The sequence below is a fragment of the Chiloscyllium punctatum genome, chromosome 21 (genome assembly GCF_047496795.1).
Source record: "Chiloscyllium punctatum isolate Juve2018m chromosome 21, sChiPun1.3, whole genome shotgun sequence".
NCBI lineage: Eukaryota > Metazoa > Chordata > Chondrichthyes > Orectolobiformes > Hemiscylliidae > Chiloscyllium > Chiloscyllium punctatum.
In genome coordinates, this window is record NC_092759.1 from 3,082,834 (window position 1) to 3,110,318 (window position 27,485).

A 27,485-nucleotide genomic window follows, 5' to 3' on the forward strand; every position below is an offset into this window, starting at 1 on the left:
CTGAATGGCCTCCTTTCCCCACTTGACCATTCTACCAGTCGAAGCATGGGAGCTTCGGGGTGCATTTGACTCATTCCATACAATGTTCATACAGTCAAACAGCAGAGAAAAAGGCCCTTTGGCCCAACTAGTCCATGCCAACCAGGTTTCCAAAACTAAATTAGTCCCATTTGCTTGCAGTTTTGGAAGAGAGTTCCAAACCTCTCCCACCCTTTGTATGTGGAAGTGCTTCCTAATGTCTCTCCTGAACAGCTTGGCCCTAATTCTCAGACTATACCCTCTAGTTCTAGAATAATGGAAAAAGTTTTATTTTGTAATCTCCCCTCTCTTTTCCTGCGAATTCCTTGATGAGATTATACCTTAACCTTCTAGGTTCTAGGGAAAGTAGTCCTGCTTTGTACAATCTCTCCTCATAATCTTAACTACTGAAGTCCATGTATCATTGTTATGAACGTATGTTGTTCTTCCTCCAAGGCCAATATATCCTTATCACCTATCTACACTAGTCCCAACTTCCCAGCACTTAAAGTCATAGAGTCATCGAGATGCAAAGCACGGAAAGCCCTTTGGTCCAACACTTCCAAGCTGACCAGGTATCCTCATCCCATTTGCCAGCATTTGGTCCATATCCCTCTAAACTCTTTCTATTTACATGCCCATCCAGATGCCTTTTAAATGTTGTCATTGTACCAGCCTCCACCACTTCCTCCGGCAGTTCATTCTGTACACGTACCACCCTCTGTGTGAAAAGGTTCCCCCATAAGTCCCTTTTATATCTATCCCCTCTCATCCTGAGCCTATGCCCTCTAGTTCTGGACTCCCCACCCCAGGGAAAAGAACTTGTATATTTAACCTATCCAGGATTTTGTAAACCTCTGTAAAGCCACCCCTCAGCCTCCAATGCTCCAGGGAAAACAGCTCCAGCCTATTTAGCCTCTCCTTATCACTCAAACCCTCCAGCCTTGGTAGCATCCTTGTACATCTTTTCTGCACCCTTTCCATCTTAATAATATCCTTTCTCGAGCAGGGTGAACCCGAATTGTATGCAATATTCCAGAAGTAGCCTCAACAGTGTCCTGTACAGCTGCAACATGACCTCCCAACTCCTATACTCGATGTACTGATCAGTGAAGGCAAGTGAACCAAATGCCTTCTTCACTACCCTATCTACCTGTGACATCACTTTCAAGGAGGTAGGTGAGAAAAGTCACTTATTTGACAGCAACACCAGGACTTGCACATTGATTGCTATATGTACATGTTCTGTTAGATATTTAAAGCCTGCGCTGTATTGTTCCCTGTAAGGGTGACATGGTGGCTCAGTGGCTGGCACTGCTACCTCACAATGCTAGAGACCTGTGTTCGGTTCCAGCCTCGGGCGACTGTGTGGAGTTTGCACATTCCCCCCGTGTCTGCATGGGTTTCCTCCCACAGTCCAAAGGTGTGTAGATTAGGATGGATTGGCTGTGTTAAATTGCCCCATAGCATCCAGAAAGGTGCAGGTTAGGGTGGATTGACTGTGCTAAATTGTCCCATAGTGCCCAGGGATGTGCAGTTAGGGTGGATTGGCCGTGCTAAATTGTCCCATAGTGCCCAGGGATATGCAGGTTAGGGTGGATTGGCCGTGCTAAATTGTCCCATAGTGCCCAGGGGTGTGCAGGTTAGGGTGGATTGGCCGTGCTAAGTTGTCCCATAGTGCCCAGGGATGTGCAGTTAGGGTGGATTGGCCGTGCTAAATTGTCCCATAGTGCCTGGGGATGTGATGTGCAGGTTAGGGTGGATTGGCCTTGCTAAATTGTCCCATAGTGCCTGGGGATGTGATGTGCAGGTTAGGGTGGATTGGCCGTGCTAAATTGACCCATCATATGCAGGTGTGCAGGTTAAGTGGGTTGGCCATGGGGATGGGGTAGATTTGGGTGAGATGCTCCATGGAGGATTGGTGCAAACTCGATGGGCTGAATGGCCTGTTTCCACACTGTGGAGAATCTACAATGTTCAAAAAAAAAATTCCAACCCATTACAATTTGAGATACCCCATTGTCTAGAAAGATTGACCATTATCTTCCAAAAGGAGAATTGAGTAAGCACATGAATAGGACAGAGTCCGTATGGAGAATGAAGGAGTGGGGACTGATTCGATAGCTCTTCCAGACAGCCAACATGGATACAGCCTGGTTAAGTAACCTCAATCAGTGAGATGCTAATTCCTCCTTTAGCAAGAGGAAGAACTGATCGGGCGGAAACATGGGTGGAAAGAGCAAATACGTAGTTAAAAGGAGAGAGGCCACATCAAAGTTGAAATGCAAAATCTGTTGTAAATAGGATAGCTTTGATCTGTGTATAATCTTTGATGTTTGATGCTGAAATATATGCAATAGGAAGATGTGAATGGAGATAAGACAATCGCAATATTTATAACCTTCCTCTGCACCATCTAATGTCACACTTTTAAAGAACCATTTGTCACGAAGTTGGTTTGAGTGGGCGTCTCTGAATTGTACTGCAAGCCAGTGCCTAATGTATAATTTCACAGATTGACTTGCCTTCGGTGCAGCGTAACCCTTGCCTTTTGTCATTTATTACAGACTCAGAGGCTTCAATAATTCAGCATCCACCTCCCTTCAAAGGAGTCATCTCTTGGGGAAAGCTGAAAGGACCAAACGTGAGGACTTTCATTTATGTAGTGCCTTTTTGCTGTCTCACAATGGTCTCTGCTTTCATGGTCACTGCTGTAATGCCACCAATTTTAACACAACAGAATAAACCAACGGTGATCATTTAGCCTCGTTATGTAGACAGGCTGACAAGGGGAGAGGCCATTTTGGATTTGGTGCTCAGCAATGAGCCAGGACAGGTGTCAGATCTCACAGTGGGACAGCACTTTGGTGACAGTGATCACAACTGCCTCACATTTAGCATAGTCTTAGAGCATGAAAGTAGCAGTTACCGAGGGAAGATATTTAATTGGGGAAAAGGAAATTATGACGCTGTCAGACAGGAGTTGGGAAGTACAGAATGGGAGCAATTGTTCCACAGAAAGGGCACAGCAGACATGTGGGGACTATTTAAGGAGCAGTTGTTGCGAGTGATGCACAAGTTTGTTCCTCTGAGACAGGTAAAAAGGGGTAAGATTAAGGAGCCTTGGATGACGAGAACAGAGGAACTTCTTGTCAAAAGGAAGAAGGCAGCTTACGTAAGGTGGAGGAAGCAAGGATCTAGCACAGCTTTAGAGGATTACAGGCTTGCTAGAAAGGAGCTCAGAAATGGACTGAGGAGAGCCAGGAGGGGGCACGATAAAGGCTTGGCAAGAAGGATTAGGGAGAACCCAAAGGCATTTTACTCATATATGAAGAGTAAGAGAATGATCAGGGAGAAGGTAGAGCCGATCAGGGATAGTGGAGGGAACTTGTGCGTGGAGTCTGAGCAGATAGGGGCAGCCCGAAATGAGCTTTTTGCTTCAGTTTTCACTAAAGACAGGGAACTTGTTGTAAATGAAATCTTAGCGGAGCTGGGATACAGGCTTAACCAGATCAAGATTGATGAAGTTGATGTGCAAGAAATGTTTGAAAACATTAAGACTGAAAGTCCCCAGGGCCAGACCAGATTTATCCTAGGCTGCTCCAGGAAGCGAGAAAGGAGGTTGCTAAGCCGCTGGTGAGGATATTTACCTCCTCACTCTCCACGGGAGTCATACTGGAGAATTGGAAGGAGGCAAATGTTGTTCCACTTTTCAAGAAGAGTAATAGGGAAATCCCTGGCACTTACAGACCAGTCAGTCTTATGTCTGTGGTCAGCAAAGTTTTGGAAAGAATTCTGAGGGATAAGATTTATTGACTATTTGGCAAAGCATAATGTGATTAAAGGTAGTCAGCATTGCTTTGTGAGGGGCAGGTCATGCCTCACAAATCTTATTGAGTTCTTTGAGGAGGTGTCAAGACAGGTTGACGATGGTCGAGCAGTGGATGTGGTGTATATGGACTTCAGCAAGGCATTTGATAGGGTTCCCCATGGTAGGCTCATTCACAAAGTCAGGAAGTATGGGATACAGGGAGATTTGGCTATCTGGATTCAGAATTGGCTGGCTGACAGAAGGCAGAGAGTGGTTGTAGATGGGAAGTATTCTGCCTGGAGGTCAGTGTTGAGTGGGGTCCCGCAGGGTTCTGTTCTTGGGCCTCTGCTCTTTGTAGTTTTTATAAATGACTTGGATGAAAAGGTTGAGGGGTGGGTTAGTAAATTTGCAGATGACACAAAGGAGGTGTCGTCGAAGGTATAGAGGACAACTGCAGGCTGCAATGTGACATCGACAGGATGCAGAGCTGGGCTGAGAAATGGCAGATGGAGTTCAACCTGGATAAATGTGAAGTGATGCATTTTGGAAGGTCAAACTCGAATGCTGAATATAGGTTTAAAGACAGGATTCTTGGCAGTGTGGAGGAACAGAGGGATCTGGGTGTGCAAGTACATAGATCCCTCAAAGTTGCCACCCAAGTGGATAGGGTTGTTAAGAAAGCATATGGTGTTTTGGCTTTCATTAACAGGGGGATCGAGTTTAAGAGCCGCAAGGTTTTGCTGCAGCTCTACAAGTCCCTGGTGAGACCACACTTGGAATATTGTGTCCAGTTCTGGTCGTCCTACTATAGGAAAGATACAGAGGCTTTGGAGAGGGTGCAAAGAAGGTTTACCAGGATGCTGCCTGAACTGGAGGGCTTGCTTTATGAAGAAAGGTTGAATAAGCTCAGATTTTTCTCTCTGGAGAGAAGGAGGAAGAGAGGAGACCTGATCGAGGTGTACAAGATAATGAGAGGAATAGATAGAGTCGATAGCCAGAAACTTTTCCCCAGGGCAGGATTGACTGGTACGAGGGGTCATAGTTTGAAGATATTAGGAGGAAGGTATAAAGGAGACATCAGAGGTAGCTTCTTTATGCAGAGAGTTGTGAATGCATGAATGCGTTGCCAGCTGTGGTGGTGGAAGCAGAGTCATTGGGGACATTCAAGTGACTGCTGGACAAGCACATGGAGAGCAGTGAGTTGAAGAGTGCATAGGTTAAGTTACAATATTTTACATTAGGATTAAATCTCGGCACAACTTCATGGGCGAAAGGTCCTGTTCTATGCTGTATTTTTCTATGTTCTATGTTCTACGTTGTTCTATGTTTGCTAAGGGATAAATATAACTGGCAGGAGACGATGGGGATATGTTCTGGTGATAATCTCCAGAACATAAACGCCTCTCTCTTACCCTGAAAAGGGGGACAGCAACTTGATCTGACATAAAAGCAAAACCACTGCCAATGCTGGAAATCTGAAACAAACTCACAGGACATTGGAGAAACTCAGGATCCAGTAGCACTTGCAGAGAGAGAGAGAGAGAGAGAAAGATTAGCATGACTCTTCCTCAGACATCTAATCCAGGACTGAGCACTCCCGACAGTGTAGCACTCCTTCAGGCACCTATGGTCCACCTGTAGGAACAATTTACTGCAGATGCTGGAATCTGTACCGAAAACAACAAATACTGGAGATCACAGCGGGTCAGGCAGCATCCAGGGAGAGAGAGCAAGCTAGTGTTTTGATGATACAGAGCTTGATTAGATTAGATTAGACTCCCTACAGTGTGGAAGTAGGCCCTTCAACCCAACAAGTCCACACCAATTCTCTGAAGAGTAACCCACCCAGACCCATTTCCTTCTGACTAATGCATCTAACACTGTGAGCAATTTAGCACGGCCAATTCACCTGACCTGCACATCTTTGGACTGTGGGAGGAAACTGGAGCAACCGGAGGAAACCCACGCAGACACAGAGAGAATGTGCAAACTCCACACAGACAGTCGCCTGAGGCTGGAATCAAACCCAGGTCCCTGGCACTGTGAGGTAGCAGTACTAACTACTGAACCACTGTGCCGCCCCTCTGATAAAGAGTCACTAGACTTGAACCATTAGCTTGCTCTCTCTCTCTCTCTCTCTCTCCCTCCATGGATGCTGTCCGACCTGCTGTGATCTTTAGCATTTATCGTTTTCCCTATGACTCCCTGCTCCCCACAGAGCCACTGTGCTCAGGAAAGTCTGTGAGAGAGTATTTGCAACAGGAAGGCAGGTTGATCAGTGCTGACGAAGGGTTAATACTTGAAATGTTGATTTCTCCACCTCCTGATTCTGCCTGGCTTGTTGTGATCTCCCAGCCTCCTGCCTGTCTAATTTGTTCAGTGCAATTGATGGATGCCAATATTTACAGTGTGCAAGCAGCACCATCCACCTCCCTCTATCTCACTCTATTTATATCCTTCTGTTACTTTATTCCTTCATTTGTTTGTCAAGCTTTCCCTGCAACGTATCTTGCAGTTCAGCGACAGTGTCTCTCTGTCTCTGATCCAGGAGAGTACCGTGTGCCAATGTAAACTTCAGAAAGTTGAAAAAAATCAGCAACAGTTCTTTTGGGGATCGAATGTTTCCAGAGATGAAAGGGACAATGAGCAGCTGTTTGTAAAGACATGAACAGCAGCATGAGAATTAACCATCTCTGGGAAGCAACACCATAAACAGGTTGGTTCCTGGGAGACAGGGGTTAACAACTGCATGATAGGCAGGTACCTCATGACAAATGGGCCATTTAGACTGTCCACCAAAACAGTGTCCTGAAGCTAAGGGCATTAATTGCAGGAAAAACTGTATCTTAAACAGACGGCTAACCCCGAATGTTACAAAGAACCAGGGAGCTTCTTCTGATAAAATAGGCGAGCTACAGACTTGAGGTCTCTGGAAGTGTCATCAATGTTAGGGATGAAAGAATCATCAAGAATGTCCCACACAGACTTAATTAGGGAGAAAACAGCCATCCAACAGCAGAACAATTCAGCAGCAGAACTTTAGGGAACTACACCGCACCAGGAACAAACCCTGGACACTTCCAGAGATGGACACTGTTGGTTGAAAAATAACATTGAACGAATTGCGGATGCTGTAAATCCGAAATGAAAACAGAAGTTGCTGGAAAAGCTCAGCAGGTCTGGCAGTATCTGTGGAGAGAAATCAGAGTTAATGTTTTGGGTTCAGTGACCCTTAGAACAGATTGTGGTGGTGTTTGTGGTAATAGACCCATCAGTTCTGAAGAAGGGTCACTGAATCCGAACTGGTAACACCGTTGGTTGAAATCCTGGCAGGTTTCCGCCATTAATTGGATAATAGTCAAGCTGAGTTGTGAGCTTTAACTTGCTCACTTGAGGGATCTTATTTTGGCTGCTACATGCAATAAAGTTAAGTCATTGATTCAATAGAGTCATAGAGTTATACAGCACAGAAACAGACCCTTCGGTCCAACCAGTTCATGCTGACCATAATCGCTAACTAAACTAATCCCACCTGCCTGCTCCTGCCCCAGATCTACAGAACATAGAACATTACAGCGCAGTACAGGCCCTTCGGCCCTCAATGTTGCGCCAACCTGTCACACCAATCTGAAGCCCATCTAACCTACACTATTCCATGTACGTCCATATGCTTGTCCAATGATGACTTAAATGTACTTAAAGTTGGCGAATCCACTACCGTTGCAGGCAAAGCATTCCATACCCGTACTACTCTCTGAGTAAAGAAACTACCTCTGATATCTGTCCTATATCCATCACCCCTCAATTTAAAGCTATGCCCCCTCATGCTCGCCATCACCATACTTGGAAAAAGGCTCTCCCTGTCCACCCTATCTAACCCTCTGATTATCTTATATGTCTCTATTAAGTCACCTCTCAATCTTCTTCTCTCCAATGAAAACAGCCTCAAGTCCCTCAGCCTTTCCTTGTAAGACCTTCCCTCTCTACCAGGCAACATCCTAGTAAATCTCCTCTGCACCCTTTCCAAAGCTTCCACATCCTTCAGATAATGCGGTGACCAGAACTGTACACAATACTCCAAGTGCAGCCGCACCAGAGTTTTGTACAGCTGCAGCATAACCTCATGGTTCTGGAACTCGATCCCTCTATTGATAAAAGCTAAAACACTGTATGCCTTCTTCACAACCCTGTCAACCTGGGTGGCAACTTTCAAGGATCTGCGTACCTGGACACCAAGATCTCTCTGCTCATCTACACTACCAAGAATCTTATCATTAGCCCAGTACTTTGCATTCCAGTTCCTCCGACCAAAGTGAATCACCTCACACTTCTCTGCATTAAACTCCATTTGCCACCTCTCAGCCCAACTCTGCAGCTTATTTATGTCTCTCTGTAACCTACAACATCCTTCGTCACTATCCACATCTCCACCGACCTTAGTGTCATCTGCAAATTTACTAACTCACCCGTCTACGCCCTCATCCAGGTCATTTATAAAAATGACGAACAGCAGTGGACCCAACACTGACCCTTGCGGTACACCACTAGTAACTGGACTCCAGGGTGAACATTTCCCATCAGCTACCACCCTCTGTCTTCCTTCAGCAAGCCAATTCCTGATCCAAACTGCTACATCTCCCACAATCCCATTCCTCCACATTTTGTACAATAGCCTACTGTGGGGAACCTTATCGAATGCCTTGCTGAAATCCATATACACCACATCAACCGGTTTACTCTCATCTACCTGTTTGGTCACCTTCTCAAAAAACTCAATAAGGTTTGTGAGGTACGACCTACCCTTCACAAAACCGTGCTGACTATCCCTAATCAAATTATTCTTTTCTAGATGATTATAAATCCTCTCTCTTATAACCTTTTCCAACACTTTACCAACAACTGAAGTAAGGCTCACTGGTCTATAATTACCAGGGTTGTCTCTACTCCCCTTTTTGAACAGGGGAACCACATTTGCTATCCTCCAGTCTTCTGGCACTATTCCTATAGACAATGATGATTTAAAGATCAATGCCAAAGGCTCGACAATCTCCTCCCTGGCTTCCCAGAGGATCCTAGGATAAATCCCATCCGGCACAGGGGACTTATCTATTTTCACACTCTGCAGGATTTCTAATACCTCTCCTTGTGAACCTCAATCCCACCTAGTCTAGTAGCCTGTATCTCAGTATTCTCCTCGACAACATTGTCATTTTTTTAGAGAGAATACTGTCGAAAAATATTCATTTAGTGCTTCCCCTATCGCCTCTGACTCCACACATAACTTCCCACTGCCATCCTTGATTGGCCCTAATCTTACTCTTGTCATTCTTTTATTCCTTAAATACTTATAGAAAGCCTTAGGGTTTACCCTGATCTTATCCGCCAATAACTTCTCATGTCTCCTCCTGGCTCTTCTGAGCTCTCTCTTTAGGTCTTTCCTGGCTACCTTGTAACCCTCAAGTGCCCTACCTGAGCCTTCACATCTCATCCTAACATAAGCCTTCTTCTTCCTCTTGACCAGAGATTCCACTTCCTTCATAAACCATGGCTCCCGTGCTCTACAGCTTCCTCCCTATCTGACAGGTACATACTTATCTAGGACATACAGGAGCATTTCCTTGAATAAGCTCCATATTTCTACTGTGCCCATCCCCTGCAGTTTCCTTCCCCATCCTATGCTTCCTAAATCTTGCCTAATCGCATTGTAATTGCTATTCCCCAGCTGTAACTCTTGCCCAGTGGTATCCACCTATCCCTTTCTATCACTACAGTTAACATAACAGAATTGTGATTGCTATCACCAAAGTGCTCACCTACTTCCAAGTCTAACACCTGGCCGGGCTCATTACCCAGTACCAAATCTAATGTGGCTTTGCCCCTTGTTGGCCTGTCTACATACCTGGCCAGCCGTCCTGCACACACCAGACAAAAACTGACCCATCTATACTACTCGTACTATAGTGTTCTCAGTCAATATTTGGAAAGTTGAAGTCCCCCATGACAACTACCCTGCCTCTCTCTCTCCTATCAAGAATTATCTTTGCTATCCTTTCCTCTACATCTCTGGAACTATTCAGAGGCCTATAGAAAACTCCCAACAGGGTGATCCTCTCCTTTCCTGTTACTAACCTCAGCCCATACTACCTCAGTTGACGAGTCCCCAAACATCCTTTCTGCAACTGTAATACTGTCCTTAACCAACAGCCTCCCCGTCTTTTACCATCTTCTCTGTTCTTACTGAAACATCTAAATCCAGGAGCCTGCAACAACCATTCCTGCCCCTGCTCTATCCATGTCTCTGAAATGGCCACAACATCAAAGTTCCAGGTACCAACCCACGCTGCAAGTTCACCCACCTTATTCCAGATGCTCCTGGCGTCGAAGTAGACACACTTCAAACCAACTTCTTGCTTGCCAGTGCCATCTTGCGTCCCTGAAACTTGATTTCAGACCTCACTACTCTCAACCTTTTCTGTACTCGAACTATAATTTTGGTTTCCATCCCCCTGCTGTATTAGTTTAAACCCACCCCAATGGCCTTAGCGAATTTCCGCCCCCAGGATATTGGTACCCCTCTGTTCAGATGAAGACCATCCTGCTTGTAGAGGTCCCACCTACCCCAGAAAGAGCCCCAATTATCCAAGAATCCAAATCCCTCCCTCCTGCACCATTTCTCTAAACCTTTCCTATTTATATAATTATCCAAATGTCTTTTAAATATTATAATTATACCAGCATCCATCACTTCCTCCAGAAGTTCATTCTACACATGAACCACTCTCTGTGTAAAAAGATTGCCCCCATGTCATTTTCAAATCTTTCTCCTCTCACCCTAAAACTATGCCCCCTAGTCTTGAAATCCTCCATCCTATCCACCTAATCGTAACCCTCATAATTTTATAAACCTTGAACCCCTGAGCTCCTGTGAAAAAAATCCCAGCCCATCCAGCCTCTCCTTATAACTGAAATCCTCCATTTCTGGCAGCATCCTGGTAAATCTCTTCTGAATCCTTTCCAAGTTAATATCCTTCCTATTGCAGGGTGACAAGAACAGGATACAGTATTCCTGACGAGACCTCACCAACATCCTATACAACCTTTCCTGCACCCTTTCCAATTTCATAATATCCTTCCTAAAGAAGGGAGATCGGAACTGAATGCTGTATTCCAAAAGTAGCCTTACCAATGTCTTGTACATGATAACCCAACTCATATACCCAATGCTCTGAACAATGAAGAGAAGCGTGCCAAATGCCTTCTTCATTACCCTGTCTACCTATGTACCTAGGAACTACATACCTAGACTCCCAGGTCTCTCTGTTTGACAACACTGCCCCAGGTCCTACCATTAAGTGTATGATCCTGCTCTGGTTTGACTTATCAAAATGCAACACCTCGCATTTATCTAAATTAAACTCCATCTTCCTCCCCTTGGCCCTGCGTTCAGTTCCAGTCTCCCTTCTTTAGGAAGGATATTGTGAAATTGGAAAGGGTGCAGGAAAGATTTACAAGGATGTTTTCAGGACTGGAGGGTTTGAGTTATAAGGCAAAGCTGGATAAGCTGGGACTTTTAAAAAAAATCTGGAGTGTAGGTTTGGAAAATACCAAGGGACATGTATATGGTGAATAGGAAAGGTTTTTCCCCGGGGTAGGTGGGGTTTAAAACTAGAGGCAGAGGTTTAAGGTGAGAAGGGAAAGATTCAAGAGGGACATGAGGGGGTTCATGCAGAGGGTGGTGGCCATTGGCCCAGCTGATCAAGATCCTGTTCTATTATTGCATTAATTGAAGTTTGGTTTATAAAGTTAGCTGCCGTGCAACTGTTATTGTAGAAGCCTTTTTAAATTAGTAGCTACTGGATTTAGGTTTGCTCACTGAGCTGGAAGGCTCATTTTCAGACATTTTGTCACCATCGAGGTAACATCTCAGGACGAAGCACTGCTGATGATTCCTGCTTTCTATTTACGAGTATGGGTTTCTTTGGTTTAGCGCTGTCATAGAGTCATAGAGATATACAGCATGGAAACAGACCCTTCAGTCCAACCTGTCCATGCCGAAGAGATATCCCAACCCAATCTAGTCCCACCTGCCAGCACCCGGCCCATATCCCTCCAAACCCTTCCTATTCATACACCCATCCAAATGCCTCTTAAATGTTGCAATTGTACCAGCCTCCACCACATCCTCTGGCAGCTCATTCCACACACGTACCACCCCCTGTGTGACAAAGTTGCCCCGTAGGTCTCTTTTATATCTTTCCCCTCTCACCCTAAACCCATGCCCTCTAGTTCTAGACTAGACTTTGCCTATTTACCCTATCCATGTCCCTCATGATTTTGTAAACCTCTATAAGGTCACCCCTCAGCCTCTGACACTCCAGGGAAAACAGCCACAGCCTGTTCAGCCTCTCCTTATAGCTCAAGTCCTCCAACCCCGGCAACATCCTTGTAAATCTTTTCTGAACTCTTTCAAGTTTCACAACACCTGTACAGGGCCCTGGTGAGACCACACCTGGAGTATTGTGTGTAGTTCTGGTCTCCAAATTTGAGGAAAGACATTCTGGCTATTGAGGGAGTGCAGCGTAGGTTCACGAGATCAATTCCTGAAATGGCGGGATTACCTTTAGCTGAAAGACTGGAGCGACTGGGCTTGTATACCCTTGAGTTTAGAAGACTGAGAGGGGATCTGATTGTGACGTATAAGATTATTAAGGGATTGGACACTCTGGAGGCAGGAAACATGTTTCCACTGATGGGTGAGTGCCGAACCAGAGGACACAGCTTAAAAATACATGGTAGACCATTTAGGACAGAGGTGAGGAGAACCTTCTTCACCCAGAGAGTGGTGGCTGTGTGGAATGCTCTGTCCCAGAGGGCAGTGGAGGCTCAGTCTCTGGATTCATTTAAGAAAGAGCTGGATAGAGCTCTCAAGGATAGTGGAATCAAGGGTTATGGAGATAAGGCAGGAACAGGATACTGATTAAGGATGATCAGCCATGATCATATTGAATGGTGGTACAGGCTCAAAGGGCAGAATGGCCTACTCCTGCACCTATTGTCTATTGTCTATTGTCTGTAACATTTTTCCGATAGGAAGGAGACCAAAATTGCTCGCAATATTCCAACAGTGGCCTAACCAATGTCCTGTACAGCCACAACATGACCTCTCAACTCCTGTACTCAATACTCTGACCAATAAAGGAAAGCATACCAAACGCCTTCTTCACTATCCTATCTACCTGTGACTCCACTTTCAAGGAGCTATGAACCTGCACTCCAAGGTCTCTTTGTTCAGCAACACTCCCTAGGACCTTACCATTAAGTGTATAAGTCCTGCTAAGATTTGCTTTCCCAAAATGCAGCACTTCGCATTTATCTGAATTAAACTCCATCTGCCACTTCTCAGCCTATTGGCCCATCTGGTCCAGATCTTGATGTAATCTGAGGTAACCCTCTTCACTGTCCATACACCTCCAATTATGGTGTCATCTGCGAACTTACTAACTGTACCTCTTATGCTCGCATCCAAATCATTTATGTAAATGACAAAAAGCAGAGGACGCAGCACCGATCCTTGTGGCACTCCACTGGTCACAGCCTCCAAACTGAAAAACAACCCTCCACCACCACCCTCTGTCTTCTACCTTTGAGTCAGTTCTGTATCCAAATGGCTAGTTCTCCCTGTATTCCGTGAGATCTAACCTTGCTAATCAGTCTCCCATGGGGAACCTTGTCGAACGCCTTGCTGAAGTCCATATAGATCACATCTACTGCTCTGCCCTCATCAATCCTCTTGTGGTGCTGGAAAAGCACAACTGGACAAGCAGCGTCTGAGGAACAGGAAAATCGGCACCCCAGGCTCAAGCCCCCCACTAGGAACAAGCCCTTCCTCATTCCTGATGAAGGGCCCACGCCTGTGCTGATGTCATTTCCTGTCCTTTTTCTCATGGGGTGGTAAATGGAATCCAAGTTAATGTGTTTGTTGATAGAGTCCTGGTTGGAATGCCATGTTTCTCAGAATTCTTGTGTGTGTCTCCGTTTGGCTTGTCCTAGGATGAATGTGTTGTCCCAGTCGAAGTGGCGTCCTTCCTCATCTATACATAAAGATACTAGTGAGAGAGGGTGATATTGTTTTGTTGCTAGTTGATGTTCATGTGTCCTGGTGGCTATTTTCTGCCTGCTTGTCCAATGCAGTATTTGTTACAGTCCTTGCACGTCATTTTGTAAATTACACCAGTTTTGCTTGTTGTCTGTATAGGGTCTTTCAAGTTCATTATTAACTCCATTTCTAGGAAAGGAAATCTGCCATCCTTACCCAGTCTGGCCTACACGTGACTCCAGACCCATCGCAACGTGGTCAACTCTTAACTGCCCCCCCCCCCTCTCAGTTCACAGGGCGATTTGAGGTGGAGCAACAAATGCTTGGCCTGCCTGCAACACCTGCATAATTTTTTTTTTAAAACTAACTATAAATAATGTGGTACAGAGCTCCACAGTTTTACCAGCCTCGAGTCAAAAGGGTCTTGAAAGGATACTTGCCACTTTCACAATGCATTTACAATGTTAAATTTGAAGCAGGGTGAGATTTCTGTTGGGGGGACAATCTCTTACATAGCTTCGGAGATGGTTAGGGAGCAGAGAGTGGGCTTTGGCTGTTAGGTTGTTTGCTGAAAAGCAGATTTTTTTTTTGTTTAAGGGATGATCTACCTCTCACAGCAGGCAAAAATGAACAAGAGCAACTCAAAACTCACAGACAGCGGGAAGAAATCGCTTAAAAACACAGAGTTTGTGGGTCAGAACAAGCAGATCTGAAGGGCTAAGTTTTGACTGTGAATCGAATTGGAACCAGAGAGAAAAAAAACACTATTTACTCTAAAGGAAGATTGAAAACTCATTCAACTAACACATTATACCAGACTGTGAGTATAATCTTATTGACATAATTGTTCAAATGTCCAATTTTTTTTTTAGATCCAGTTGAAGATTGTGTTAATTTAAGGTGGAGCTGTTCTCTTATAGCCATCTTGGATTGTCCATCTATGACAACAGGGTAATCCAGAAATGATTCCTATAATGATAAACATTCATGAGACAATACCAACAGTATTTTCATTCTTAATTCCTCAAGAACCCGCAAACGGTGAACGATATCCTGGAATTCTTAAATTTGGGGGATTGAGTGTGCTGCCAGTTTTGGTCGATCCTGCTGATATCATTAAACTGGAGGAGGGTTCAGAAGAGATTTACCGGGATGTTCCAGGAATGGAGGGTTTAAGGAGAGGCTGGGATGTTTTTCACTGGATCACAGGACTCTATGATACACCTTGTTAAACATCATCTTTACAAGTGGTGAGTGACAAAATCGTACCTGACTGCTTACCCTTGGGGTTTTGGCAAGGCTAATGGACACATGGTCACACAATAGCAGCCTGGTTTCCCCAATGTGGAAATCAAAAGCATACTGTCGCATATCCACACACCCACCTTCTTCCCCATGCCATTGGTGTCCAGTAAGATTCCTCTGGTCCTAGACTCTCCCCTGAGAGGGGAGCATCGTCTCAGCATTGACCCTGTCTGGCCCCTTAATATGTCCCAGTGAGATCACCCTCCCATTCTTCCCAACTCCAGGGAGTAGAATCCCACCCTGTTTAGCCTTTGCTCATAAGATAATCTCTCCATCCAGGGGATCATCCTAGTGAACCTTGTCTGAGCTGTCTCCAATGAACTGATATCTTTCCGTAAATAAGGAACTGCTCACCATACTCCAGATGTGGTCTCCCTGCCATCTTGTACAGTTGCAGTAAGACTTCCCTAGTCTAACTGCCTTGCCATAAAAGTCGACATTCCATTAGCCTTCCTGATTCCCTGCTGCCCTTGTGTGCTAGCTTTCTATATTTCATGTACAGGATGCCCCCAGCTTTTCGCAGTCTTCCTCCATTTAATTAAGACTCTGTTTATCGATCACCCTTCAGAACTGAGCAAATCTGTCCAGCCCGCTCCTGATTAAAACACTCCTGATAGAAAACTTCTATCAGGTCTCCTCGCAGCCTCCTTTCTCTCCAAGCAGAACTTAGTCAATAGTTCCTACCGCTACCTCTTCCTCATTCTCCTCCTCCTGACATCCTCAGAATTCTTTGAAGATGGCCTAGGCTCCTCCTCCAATGCCCAACTTTGCTGGTGGGCATTAATGTGTGGGCTGCATTCTAGAAATCCCACTCATTTCAGCTGCAGGTCTGTACCACCATTGGTACCACCTCTCCTGTCTTGCCTGTGAGATGATTAATGCCATGTTAATATAAGTCAGTGTCGTCAGACTGATTCCAGTCTCCAGCTTTTCATGCCTGTTATTTGAAAGACTAAAGAAACGACTATCAATATGAGCATCACACTCTATATGTCAAACCACAGACACAGCACGGTCAAGTATCATGTCCCAGTACCACACTCATATTTCTGATGTCACATTTCAGACATTAAATCACAAGCCTCAGACACTGTTACACATCCAAAGGGAGTCAGGTTTTGTCTCCTGGTTTAACGAAGCCAGCCATAGATTTGAAATAAACCCTCTATCTACACATCAATTGGTATTGATGGAGACGAGCAGGAATTTACCCACCTTCAGCTCACAGAATTCATGACCACAGGAAACTGTGTTGAGTTGGACAATCAGCCATGATCATTTTTGATGGCACAACAGGCTCAAGGGGCTGAATGGACTACTCCTGCTCCTATTTCTTATTGCCTTTGTAGGTAGGATAAAACTGTCTCCAATTGGAAAAGAAAAGTTAACAAGAGGGGCATAAACATAACATGCGTGATGTGAGGAAAGATTTCTTTCAGTCAGTGTGTTGTTAGGGTCTGGACTGCACTGCCAGATAATGTGGTGGATGTAGGTTCAGCTGAGGGGCATTGGATGGTTATAGGGATAGAAATGGAGTTCAGGGATATGGAGAAAAGGCAGGAGCCTGGGACCATGTAATAGGGCTGGGGCTGGAACAATGGGCTCAATGGCCTCATTCTACACCCTAGCCATTCCATGAAGTTGCAACACTGACAATGTGCATTACAGTCTGCCTTACCCTGACCAGCATGAGTTTCACTTTTGCTCTGACAGTCCCGGCCAGGTTGTAGTCTCACAGAAAATACACAAATTTGGAAGCCACCCCTAGGATATTGCTCCTCTTGACACAACATGATCCTGTGAACAACCAAGACTCCCCTCCACAACATCAACCCTGAGCATTCTCCTAACTCTATGTCTCTATGATTCTATGACTTTATGATCCTATGATTCTATGACTCTATGGCTCTATGATTCTATGACCTTATGACTCTATGACTCTCAGTGACTATAATCCCATGTCTCTATGACTCAATGACCATATAGCTCTGTGCTTCTATGTCTCTATGACTCTATGACCTTATGACTCTATGTCTCTATGACTCTATGACCCAATGACTCTATGACTCAATGACTCTATGACTCTATGTCTCTATGACTCTATGACCCAATGACTCTATGACCTTATGACGCTATGTCTCTATGATTATGATCTGATAGAGTTCTTCTGATTATGATAAGGCCAACAAGCAAATTATGTTTCTCCTCTCTGGGGGAGGTTGGAACTTGGGGATACAAAAATCAGGCAGCCACTGATAGAGTCATCCAGTCATACAGCATAGAAATTGACCCTTCAGTCCAATTTGTTGTTGCTGGCCAGGTATCTGAAACTGAATTATTCCCATTTGCCTGTGTTTAGCCCATATCCCTCTTTCCTTTCTTATTCATGTACCTGTCCAAATATCTTTTAAATGTTGTAACTGTAGTCACCTCCACTACCTCATCTGTCAACTCGTTCCATACATGCACCACCCTCTGTGTTGAAAAGTTTCCCTCTCAATAGCAAAGACCTTGGCTATTCACCCTATTTGATTACAGAGGGCAGGATTGGGTGGGTGTTTGGGATGGGGGGGGGTGGGGGGTGACTTAAGTTTTAACGCAATTGTGCAACACTGACATTGGCATAAAATTATGCCTTTATGAGGAATACATCGTTTCACTGTGTGAACAGAAATAAAAATGGATTTACAAGTAGTTAGTGAGCTTTGTGAAGATTTGTAGCTCAGGTTGAGGTTCTGGATGGAGGTTTTCTCGCTGAGCTGGAAAGTTCGGTTTCAGACGTTTCATCACCATACTAGGTAACATCATCAGTGAGCCTCCGGATGAGGCACTGGTGGTATGACCCACGTTTTATTTATTATAAACAGTCAGTTCCAGTATAACACACGTTTCTCCAACGCGAATTCGCTTGAACGCGATTGAAGAATTTAGACTGTTTTTGTAGATTGTTATATTGTAGAACGCCAACTTTCCTTACCTGCATTGGCTATTATACAATTCTGGCCCCGTTAGTTTAAATGGCACGCCTATTGTGAGATTTTCTTATACCATACAAGAACAGAACTGTAGTTTAGGTAGATTTCTATGTACTTATTGCTATCCAAATCCACAGAATCTGGGTGATTTGTATCTTGACACATTAAATATTGGACTTGGTGAGCCATTAATATGAATAGGCATGCAGCATGTCCAAGCCCATGTCTTTTGGGTAGGAGGCTGCTGACTTCTGAGGACTTGCAGGCAATAATGTTTCAAAAAAAGTGGTTAAGGAATACAGCAGAAACAGTTAATACTTCTCTCATCATTACTCCTCAGCTAGACAAACCCGTCCAGTTGAACTCACGGTCAGCCTACAAACTCAACTAAGATAAATTTCAGATCATTAAAGCAAGACTCCATTACTTTCTACAGACTGGGTCCTGCAAAGTAAATTGAGTCTTCAGTTGAAAAGAAATTATTTCAGGATTGATAGATCAGCAGGAATATTACGGCAACAATAACTTGATCATGTCATAGAGTCATGAAGTTCAGTTATAAAGCATTGTAACTGTACCCACATCCACCACTTCGTCTGGCAGTTCAGTCCACACACGAGTCACGCTCTGTGAGAATAAGTTGCTCCTTACGTCCTTTTTTAAATCTTCCTCCTCTCACCTTAAAGGTATGGTGCCTAGGTTTGAATTCCCTTATCTTAGGAAAAAGAAAACACCTGCCATTCACCTTATCAGCACAGTGGCTCAGGGGTTAGCACTGCTGCCTCACTGTGCCCGGGACCCGGGTTTAATTCCACCCTTAAGTGACTGGCTGTGTGAAGATTGCATGTTCTCTCCTATATCTTTGTGTGTTTCCTCTAGGTGCTCTGCTTTCCTCTTGCAGTCCAAAGATGTGCAGATTAGGATGGATTGGCCACGCTACATTACCCTATAATGTGCAGACCAGGGGAGTTAGTTAAGGGAAATATAGGGTTAGAGGGAGTTGGGTCAGGATGGTATGTTTCTTGAAGGGACGGTGTGGACTTGATAGGCCGAATGGCCTGCTTACAAGCTGTAGGGGGCTCGGTAATCCTTTGCCCCTCGGGATTTTATAAACCTCAAGCCTCAACTTTCTAAACTTCTGTGAAATAAGTCCCAGCCTATCCAGTCTCTCTTTATAATTCAAACCCTCCATTTCCGTCAATATCCTGGTAAATCTTTTTTTGAACCCTCTCCAGCTTAATAATATCCTTCCTATAACAGGGTGACTCCAAACTGCAAATGTAAGCATTGCAGGATATCGTTAGCTGTTTGTGGGTTCTTGAGGAATTAAGAATGAGTTTACAACCCTGTTAGCACTGTCTCATAGATGTTTTTACTATAATAAGTAAGAATCATTCTTTATTACACGAGTGAGAAACGCCAAACAAGGGACCCACAATGAGCAAGACAAGGAAGTGGCATAAAACCATAATATTTATGAGCATCAAATGCAGAAACGAAACTTAACCACAGTACAATGTGCAAGATACTTCTGCTCATTCCTTTTCCCAGTTACAAATCTCTGTTTCTCTGTGCTTTCTGCACATCCATGTGGTTTCAGCAGAGTGAAGGAGTCAGACTGCAGAAGCCAAGACCAGGCGGGGTGTTCTGCTCCTGGGTCTGGCCAAGGTGGCAATCAACACATCAGGAGAGGAGGGTGGTCAGTGCACCCGACCGTTCGACTATCCAACCTTAACGTCCTTCTTGTTAAGCGCTCTGTCTTGGGCCTGGTGGCCAGGCCAAGAGTCCCTCTGGCCGTGCCTGCAGCTGGGAGCCCTTGGAAATCGGAGGCCTCAATGTCCTTTGGTTCAGCTCAGGTAATCAGTCACTTGTGGACACATGAGGACTCGCACTTTGAATATGAATTTAAATTTGAATTTGGATTTATTGTCACGCGTACCAAGGCACAGCGAAAAGCTTTGTCTTGCGAACAATACAGGCAATATCACAGAGTTAAGTAACATAGATAAGTAAATAATAGGTAAACAGCAGCAAAGACACAGGTACAGGGAGAATGTATCAGAGGAGCTTCAAACCTGTGAGTTTAGATAAAACAGAGTTATTAGTAATTTCTAAAAGCATGCTGTTCAGTTTAAAGAGTGTAGAACGATTGTAGGAAATTGGAAACTTAGATCTGCATATAGGAGCTCGCAAGGAGTCGACCATCTTGCTTTTCTAGGAAGATGGCAGTGGAGTAATACTTCCGAGCCTAGAGCTGCTCCGCTTTTCTTTTTGTCTCTTTTCTTGTCTTTTTTTCCTTTCTTTCTTCCTTTTCCTGCTTTATTTTCCTGACGTCTCATTGAAGGAAGCTGTCGCAGCGATGGCGAGCGAACCCAACGCCGACTCTCGGCGGGTTCGGGTTACCGGTGGGTATCTGCAGATGGGGCGGGCTCATGGGGTTGGGTGGGAAAGTTGAGTTTGGGCCGGTGTGGTACCTGGCAGCATCGGTGGTGTCTGCATCAGCCAGTACTCGTAGTGGTGAGGGCATCGGTGGTGGCAAGTTGGCGCCGAAGACTGGCAACCTCCAGTGGCGGTGACGGCGCAGCCATAGCGACTCTTGGCCTGGCCACCAGGCCCAAGATGGAGCACTTAAAAAGAAGGACTGTAAGGTTGGATACTTTACTGTGATTTCAGTGTTCCCTGAGGTGTGGGTGAACAGGCAACAGGAAAGAAGTGAGCATTTCTTCTTGAGCTGAGGTCCACTTGCATATCTCCCTTGTTCTTCATTCCTTTGTCTGCTAAAGTTTGCAAGAATGTACATTTGGCGAAACGTTCACTTACCCAACTCCCTAACTACAAACAATCCATCCTCTCCTCTGCCCGCTGATCAACACTGGAATCCGGTTGAGGGGCACCATAAATTTGAAATTCCTCATCCTTGTTTTTAAATTCGTGCACGGTCTCTCCCCTCCCTATCTCTGTAAGCTCCTTCAGGCTTTGGACATCTCTATCCCCAATTCTGGCCCAACCCTCTGAACTGAAGAGCCTCTTCGCTGTTGAAGACCTATAAGGACTTGCTGATTAAACCAATCGAAGCAAATTCAAGAGAGAGAATTGAATTATTGGAGAGTCATAGAGTCATACAGCTCAGAAACAGACCCTTCGGCCCAACCAGTCCATGCCCACCATAATCCCAAACCAAAATAGTCCCACCTGCCTGCTCCTGGCCGATATCCCTCCAAACCTTTCCTATTCACATACTTATCCAAATGTCTTTTAAACATTGTATCTATACCTGCAACCACCACTTCCTCAGGAAGTTAATTCCACACACGAGCCACCCTCTGTGTAAGCAATTTGCCTCCCATGTCTTTTCGACATCTCTCATCTCACCTTAGAAATACAGCCCTGAGTTTTTGGACTCCTCCATCCCAGGGTGTAAAGTAAGGCCGTTTGGCCCATTTAACGGGGCACTATAATGAAAGGAAACCGAAATGTGACCTTCGGTGAGTGATTTTGCACTGAACACCAGGACATAGGTATGAGGATGGAAGTCCAGGAAAGCATTTGGAGTTGATTGACTGTAACCTTCCCCTCAAAGGGCTTATGCTCGAAATGTCTGCCTGACCAGCTGTGCTTTCCCAGCACCACTCTCCCCTCCCTATCTCTGTAAGCCCCTCCAGCCTTTGGACATCACTATCTCCAATTCTGTCCCACCCCCCTGTATTGAATAGCCCCTTGAAGACCTGTAAGGACTGGCTGATTAAATCAATCAAAGGGGTGGTGGCACGGTGGCTCAATGATTACCACTGCTGCCTCACATCGTCAGGGACACCGGTTTGATTCCACCCTCGGGTGTGTGTGGCATTTGCACACTCTCCCCGTGTCTGCGTGGGTTTCCTCCGGGTGCTCCAGTTTTCTCCCACAATCCAAAAATAGCCCATGGTGTTTGGGGATGTGTAGGTTAGGTGCATAAAGTTAGGGGTATATGTAGGATAATCAGAGGGGAATGGGTCTGGGTGGGTTACTCTTTGGAGGGTCCATGTGAACTTGCTGGGCCGAAAGACCTGTTTCCACACTGTAGGGAAACTATGGTTCTAATTAACTCTTTGAACCCCACCCTCCACGCCTAGACCACCTTTGTCAGGCCCAGGAGCAGACTCTTAAAGATGTTATCCATTCTACCCACACATTTGTACTCTCTTTTTAAGTGCTCAAGATACTTAATTCTTGGCAACACAATTGGACTGGATGCCAAGGCCTGGATTAGAGTCTTTTCTGACTCAGAGGTGAAAGTGTGAACCTTTCCAGAAACGGTCTAAGACAAAAATCCAGTCAAAAACAGCAAAAGATCCACTAAGTGGCTGTGGACAGATTCTGCTTGGCTTGAGGTAGGCAACAGAAGGAGAGTAGTTGCAAGGCAACGACACTTTTAGAGAGCTCCGAACGGTGAGAAAGAGATAGATGAGCAAATCTGTTGGCAAACTCTGAAGGTGCACAGCAAAAAATAGCGTGGTATGAATTGGAAAACTTGATTACATAATCTCAACTGGAAGGAACAGAGGACTGAGTGTGGGGAAGGAGAGGAATATGGCAAAGCAGCCCTTCCCCCTTCAGATAACTTCAGAACAACAACGAGGAAGTTGGTCCCAATGCTTATTTATTCATTGAACGGAGGCTGGGCCCACATTTATTGTTCATCCCTAATTGCCCCCTGAATTTAATGGCTCTGCTAGGGCATTTTGAGGCAGCTAAGAGTCAGACACATTGCTGCGAGTCTGGATTTACGTGTCAGTCAGACTAGGGATGGACTTGAGATTTCTGTATTGGTGGTGCTGGAAAAGCACAGCGGATCAGGCAGCATCCGAGGAGCAGTAAGATTGACGTTTCGGGCAAAAGCCCTTCATCAGGAATGCAGGCAGAGAGCCTGAAGGGTGGAGAGATAAATGAGAGGAGGGTGGGGGGGTAAAAAAACCTCCCTCCCCTTCCTGGACCTCTCCATTTCCATTAATGAAGACCGACTTGACACCAACATTTTTTACAAACCTGACTCCCACAGCTACCTGGATTACACCTCTTTCCACCCTACCTCCTGCAAAAATGCCATCTAAAATTACCTAGTTGAGATTTCTGTCTCAAGGGAGAGGACGAGGATCTTTTCTTTCCCCCAGTTCGCTTTTTCATAGAATGGAGTTGTAGAATCATAGAATCCCAGCAGGGCTTCATCGGGACGTGTTTGTGAAAAAAGCCAGCAGCTCACTCATAATTTTCAGCCAACAGCTGTCCCACTGGATCACGCAAAGGCCATACAGCCCATCAAGGTCTTTGAAAGGGCTAGCCCAACAGTCCCATTTTGCTTCCGAAGAGTGAAACAGCAGAGAGTGTGACCATTCGCTGGATGGCCAGTCGGACACAGAGCAAAGATCCAGCTGAAGATTTCACAAACCAGCTCTGGGGAGAGTTGGGATGATGCAATGAGATTGGAGAGTGGAGATTCTGTACCTAACCCCGTGCTGTCCCTTTCCTGGGGATTGTTTGATGGGGAACCGTGTAGAGAGAGTTTTATTCTGTATCTAACCTCGTGCTGTCCCTTTCCTGGGGAGTGTTTGATGGGGAACAGTTTAGAGAGAGCTTTACTCTGTGTCTAACCCTGTGCTGTCCCTGTGCTGGGAGTGTTTGATGGGGAAGAGTGTCGAGGGAGCTTTACTCTGTATCTAACCCTGTGTTATCCCTGTTCTGAGAGGGCTGGATGGGAACAGTGCAGAGTGAGCTTACTCTATTTCTAACCCTGTGCTGTCCCTGACCTGGGAGTGCTCGATGAGTTTACGGAGAACTTAACTCTGCATCTAACCCGGTGCTGCCCCTGTTCAGGGAGTATTTGATGGGGGGACATTATAGAAGGAACTTTACTCTGTATCTAACCCCGTGCTGTCCCTGTCCTGGGAGTGTTTTGTGAGTGGCAGTATAGAAGGAGCTTTCACTGTATCTAACTCCGTGCTGTCCCTGTCCTGGGAGTGTTTGATGGGGGAACAGCGTAAGGTGACAGTGAGACCCTATATCTAATACCACACATCTAATACCACCCTGGGTGACATAAGGGAAAATCATGAACTTGATTTCTCTCTCCCATGTTAATGAGTATTTGGTACTGCCTTCTGGGTTTAACGTATCCGTCATCTGCCTGATAATGGTGTCTGGCATTTCTTTATTGGTACTGCAGCCTTGCAGTAATAAACTGAATGCCAGTGAAGTATATTGTCTCAAAGATTCATTTATAAATAGACACGGATATGATTGCCTCAAGGAAAGGCAGCATGAAATTTCATTGGCTGGCTGCCAACTCCCTTTAAGCAGTTGGATGGCTGGTTTGGGTTAATGTTTCCAAACTCAAATGAACAGGGAGAGCTAGCCTAGGTTAGAGCAAAAATGAACTGATTGGAGTTTTTTTTTTCTTAAATTCATTTTTGTGGGATATGGGCATCGCTGGCAGGGCCCAGCATTTATTGCCCGTCCCTAATTGCCCCCTTGAGAAGGTGGGGTGAGCTGCATTCTTGACCCGCTGCAATCCCGTGTAGTGTAGGGACACCCACACAGTCCCGTTAGGGAGGGAGCTCCAGGATTCTAACCCAGCGACTCTGAAGGAACGGCTGATATATTTCCAAGTCGGGATGGTGAAGGGGTCAGAGGGGAACTTGCAGGGGGGTGGTGTTCTCATGTATCTGCTATCCTTGTCCTTCTAGATGGAAGAGGTTGGGGGTTTGGAAGGTGCTGTCTGAGGATCTTGGGTGAATTTCTGCAGTGCGTCTTGTAGATGTTACACATTGCTGCTACTGAGCGTCAATGGTGGATCATTGGGTTGGGGGAGTAAACATTCCACATCACAGCGCAGCAGAGACTGGGGCACTCGAAGGAGGTTATAAAGGGAGGGGCAATTTCAGTGGGAATAGTGGCCACCTGGCTTTCTGTATTGCAGTTTATATGTGTCTGAAGTGCCCCTCCAGACATGGATGGGTCTTGGGGTGTGTGTCTGTGTGTCTGTGTGTGTGCGTGGTTGGGAGGGGAGGTGAGCACACAGAACAACTGGGGAGTAGTAGCGATAAGTTGGAATCTGTGAGGAGACAGCTTCACTGAGAAGGTGTTCTCAGCATGGAGATGGTGCCAGCTTGACGACAGCCCCAGTGCGGAGACAGCCCCAGTGTGGAGACAGCCCCAGTGCGGAGACAGCCCCAGTGTGGAGACAGCCCCAGTGTGGAGACAGCCCCAGTGCAGAGACAGCCCCAGTGTGGAGACAGCCCCAGTGCGGAGACAGCCCCAGTGTGGAGACAGCCCCAGTGCGGAGACAGCCCCAGTGCGGAGACAGCCCCAGTGCGGAGACAGCCCCAGTGTGGAGACAGCCCCAGTGCGGAGACAGCCCCAGTGTGGAGACAGCCCCAGTGCGGAGACAGCCCCAGTGCGGAGACAGCCCCAGTGCGGAGACAGCCCCAGTGCGGAGACAGCCCCAGTGCGGAGACAGCCCCAGTGCGGAGACAGCCCCAGTGTGGAGACAGCCCCAGTGTGGAGACAGCCCCAGTGCGGAGACAGCCCCAGTGCAGACACAGCCCCAGTGTGGAGACAGCCCCAGTGCGGAGACAGCCCCAGTGCGGAGACAGCCTCAGTGCAGAGACAGCCCTGGTATGGAGACAGCCCCAGAACAGAGACAGCCCCATGCGGAGACAGTCCCAGTGCAGACACAGCCCCAGTGCGGAGACAGCCCCAGTGCAGACACAGCCCCAGTGCAGAGACAGCCCCAGTGTGGAGACAGCCCCAGTGCAGAGACAGCCCCAGTGCGGAGACAGCCCCAGTGTGGAGACAGCCCCAGTGCAGAGACAGCCCCAGTGTGGAGACAGCCCCAGTGCAGAGACAGCCCCAGTGCAGAGACAGCCCCAGTGCAGACACAGCCCCAGTGCGGAGACAGCCCCAGTGCAGAGACAGCCCCAGTGCAGAGACAGCCCCAGTGCGGAGACAGCCCCAATGCAGAGACAGCCCCAGTGCGGAGACAGCCCCGGTATGGAGACAGCCCCAGAACAGAGACAGCCCCAGTGCGGAGACAGCCCCAGTGCGGAGACAGCCCCAGTGCGGAGACAGCCCCGGTATGGAGACAGCCCCAGAACAGAGACAGCCCCAGTGCAGAGACAGCCCCAGTGTGGAGACAGCCCCAGTGCAGAGACAGCCCCAGTGCGGAGACAGCCTCAGTGCAGAGACAGCCCCGGTATGGAGACAGCCCCAGAACAGAGACAGCCCCAGTGCAGAGACAGCCCCAGTGTGGAGACAGCCCCAGTGCAGAGACAGCCCCAGTGCGGAGACAGCCCCAGTGCGGAGACAGCCCCGGTATGGAGACTGCCCCAGAACAGAGACAGCCCCAGTGCAGAGACAGCCCCAGTGCGGAGACAGCCCCAGTGCAGAGACAGCCCCGGTATGGAGACAGCCCCAGAACAGAGACAGCCCCAGTGCAGAGACAGCCCCAGTGCGGAGACAGCCCCGGTATGGAGACAGCCCCAGTGCAGAGACAGCCCCAGTGCAGAGACAGCCCCAGTGCGGAGACAGCCCCAGAACAGAGACAGCCCCATGCGGAGACAGCCTCAGTGCAGAGCCAGATCCAGCGTGGAGACAGCCCCAGCACTGGGAGAGACCCAGTGCAGAGACAGCCCCAGCACAGAGACAGACATAGTGCAGAGACAACCCCAGTGCACATTCAGCCCCAGCATGGAAACAGCCCCACTGCAGAGACAGACACAGCACAGAGACAGCTCCAACATGGAGACAGACCCAGTGTGGAGACAGCCCCAGTGCAGAGACAGCCCCAAGAGGAGACAGCCCCATTGTGGAGATAGCCCCAATGTGTAGAAAGCCCCCCCAGCATGGACACAGCTCTGATGCAGAGATGGCTCCAAGGTTTGAGATACTCCCTCTGAACAGACAGCCCCAGCACGTGGATGACTACAGTATAGAGAAACTCCCTGTGAGGAGACACTCCCAGCAACGAGATGGCCCCAGTGCAGAGACAGCTCCAGTGTGGAGACAGCCTCCAGCACAGAGGCAGCCCTGAGCAGAGACGGCCTCATTGTGGAAGCAGCCCCAGGGTGGTGGTGTCCTCAGTGTGGAGGAGTCCCAGGGTGGTGGTGTCCTCAGTGTGGAGGAGTCCCAGTGTGGAGACAGCCCTAATGGAGACAGTTCCAGTTTAGGTGCACTCCCCCGAGGACACTGCTCAGTGAGGAGGTGAATCACACAAAGAAAAGCTGAAAGCAAGCATTGTAGGTGTAGC

General features: G+C 46.7%; 1 protein-coding gene across 3 annotated transcripts in view; it reads left to right on the plus strand.

Moving 5' to 3' along the window:
- Window positions 1–1,090: 1,090 nt before the first annotated feature.
- The window catches only part of LOC140492520 (probable N-acetyltransferase 16), an 83,533-nt gene continuing 57,138 nt past the window's right edge, over window positions 1,091–27,485 (plus strand). The window contains exons 1-2 of one of the 3 annotated variants that reach the window (XM_072591443.1): window positions 1,091–1,193; window positions 2,586–2,662. In XM_072591443.1, the coding sequence (XP_072447544.1) occupies window positions 1,147–1,193; window positions 2,586–2,662 (124 nt within the window). In that variant the 5' untranslated portion in view covers window positions 1,091–1,146. Of the gene's footprint in view, window positions 1,194–2,583; window positions 2,663–14,542; window positions 14,746–20,023; window positions 20,062–27,485 lie in introns of those variants that run through there. The other 2 variants (XM_072591446.1, XM_072591447.1) reach the window with 2 other exon arrangements.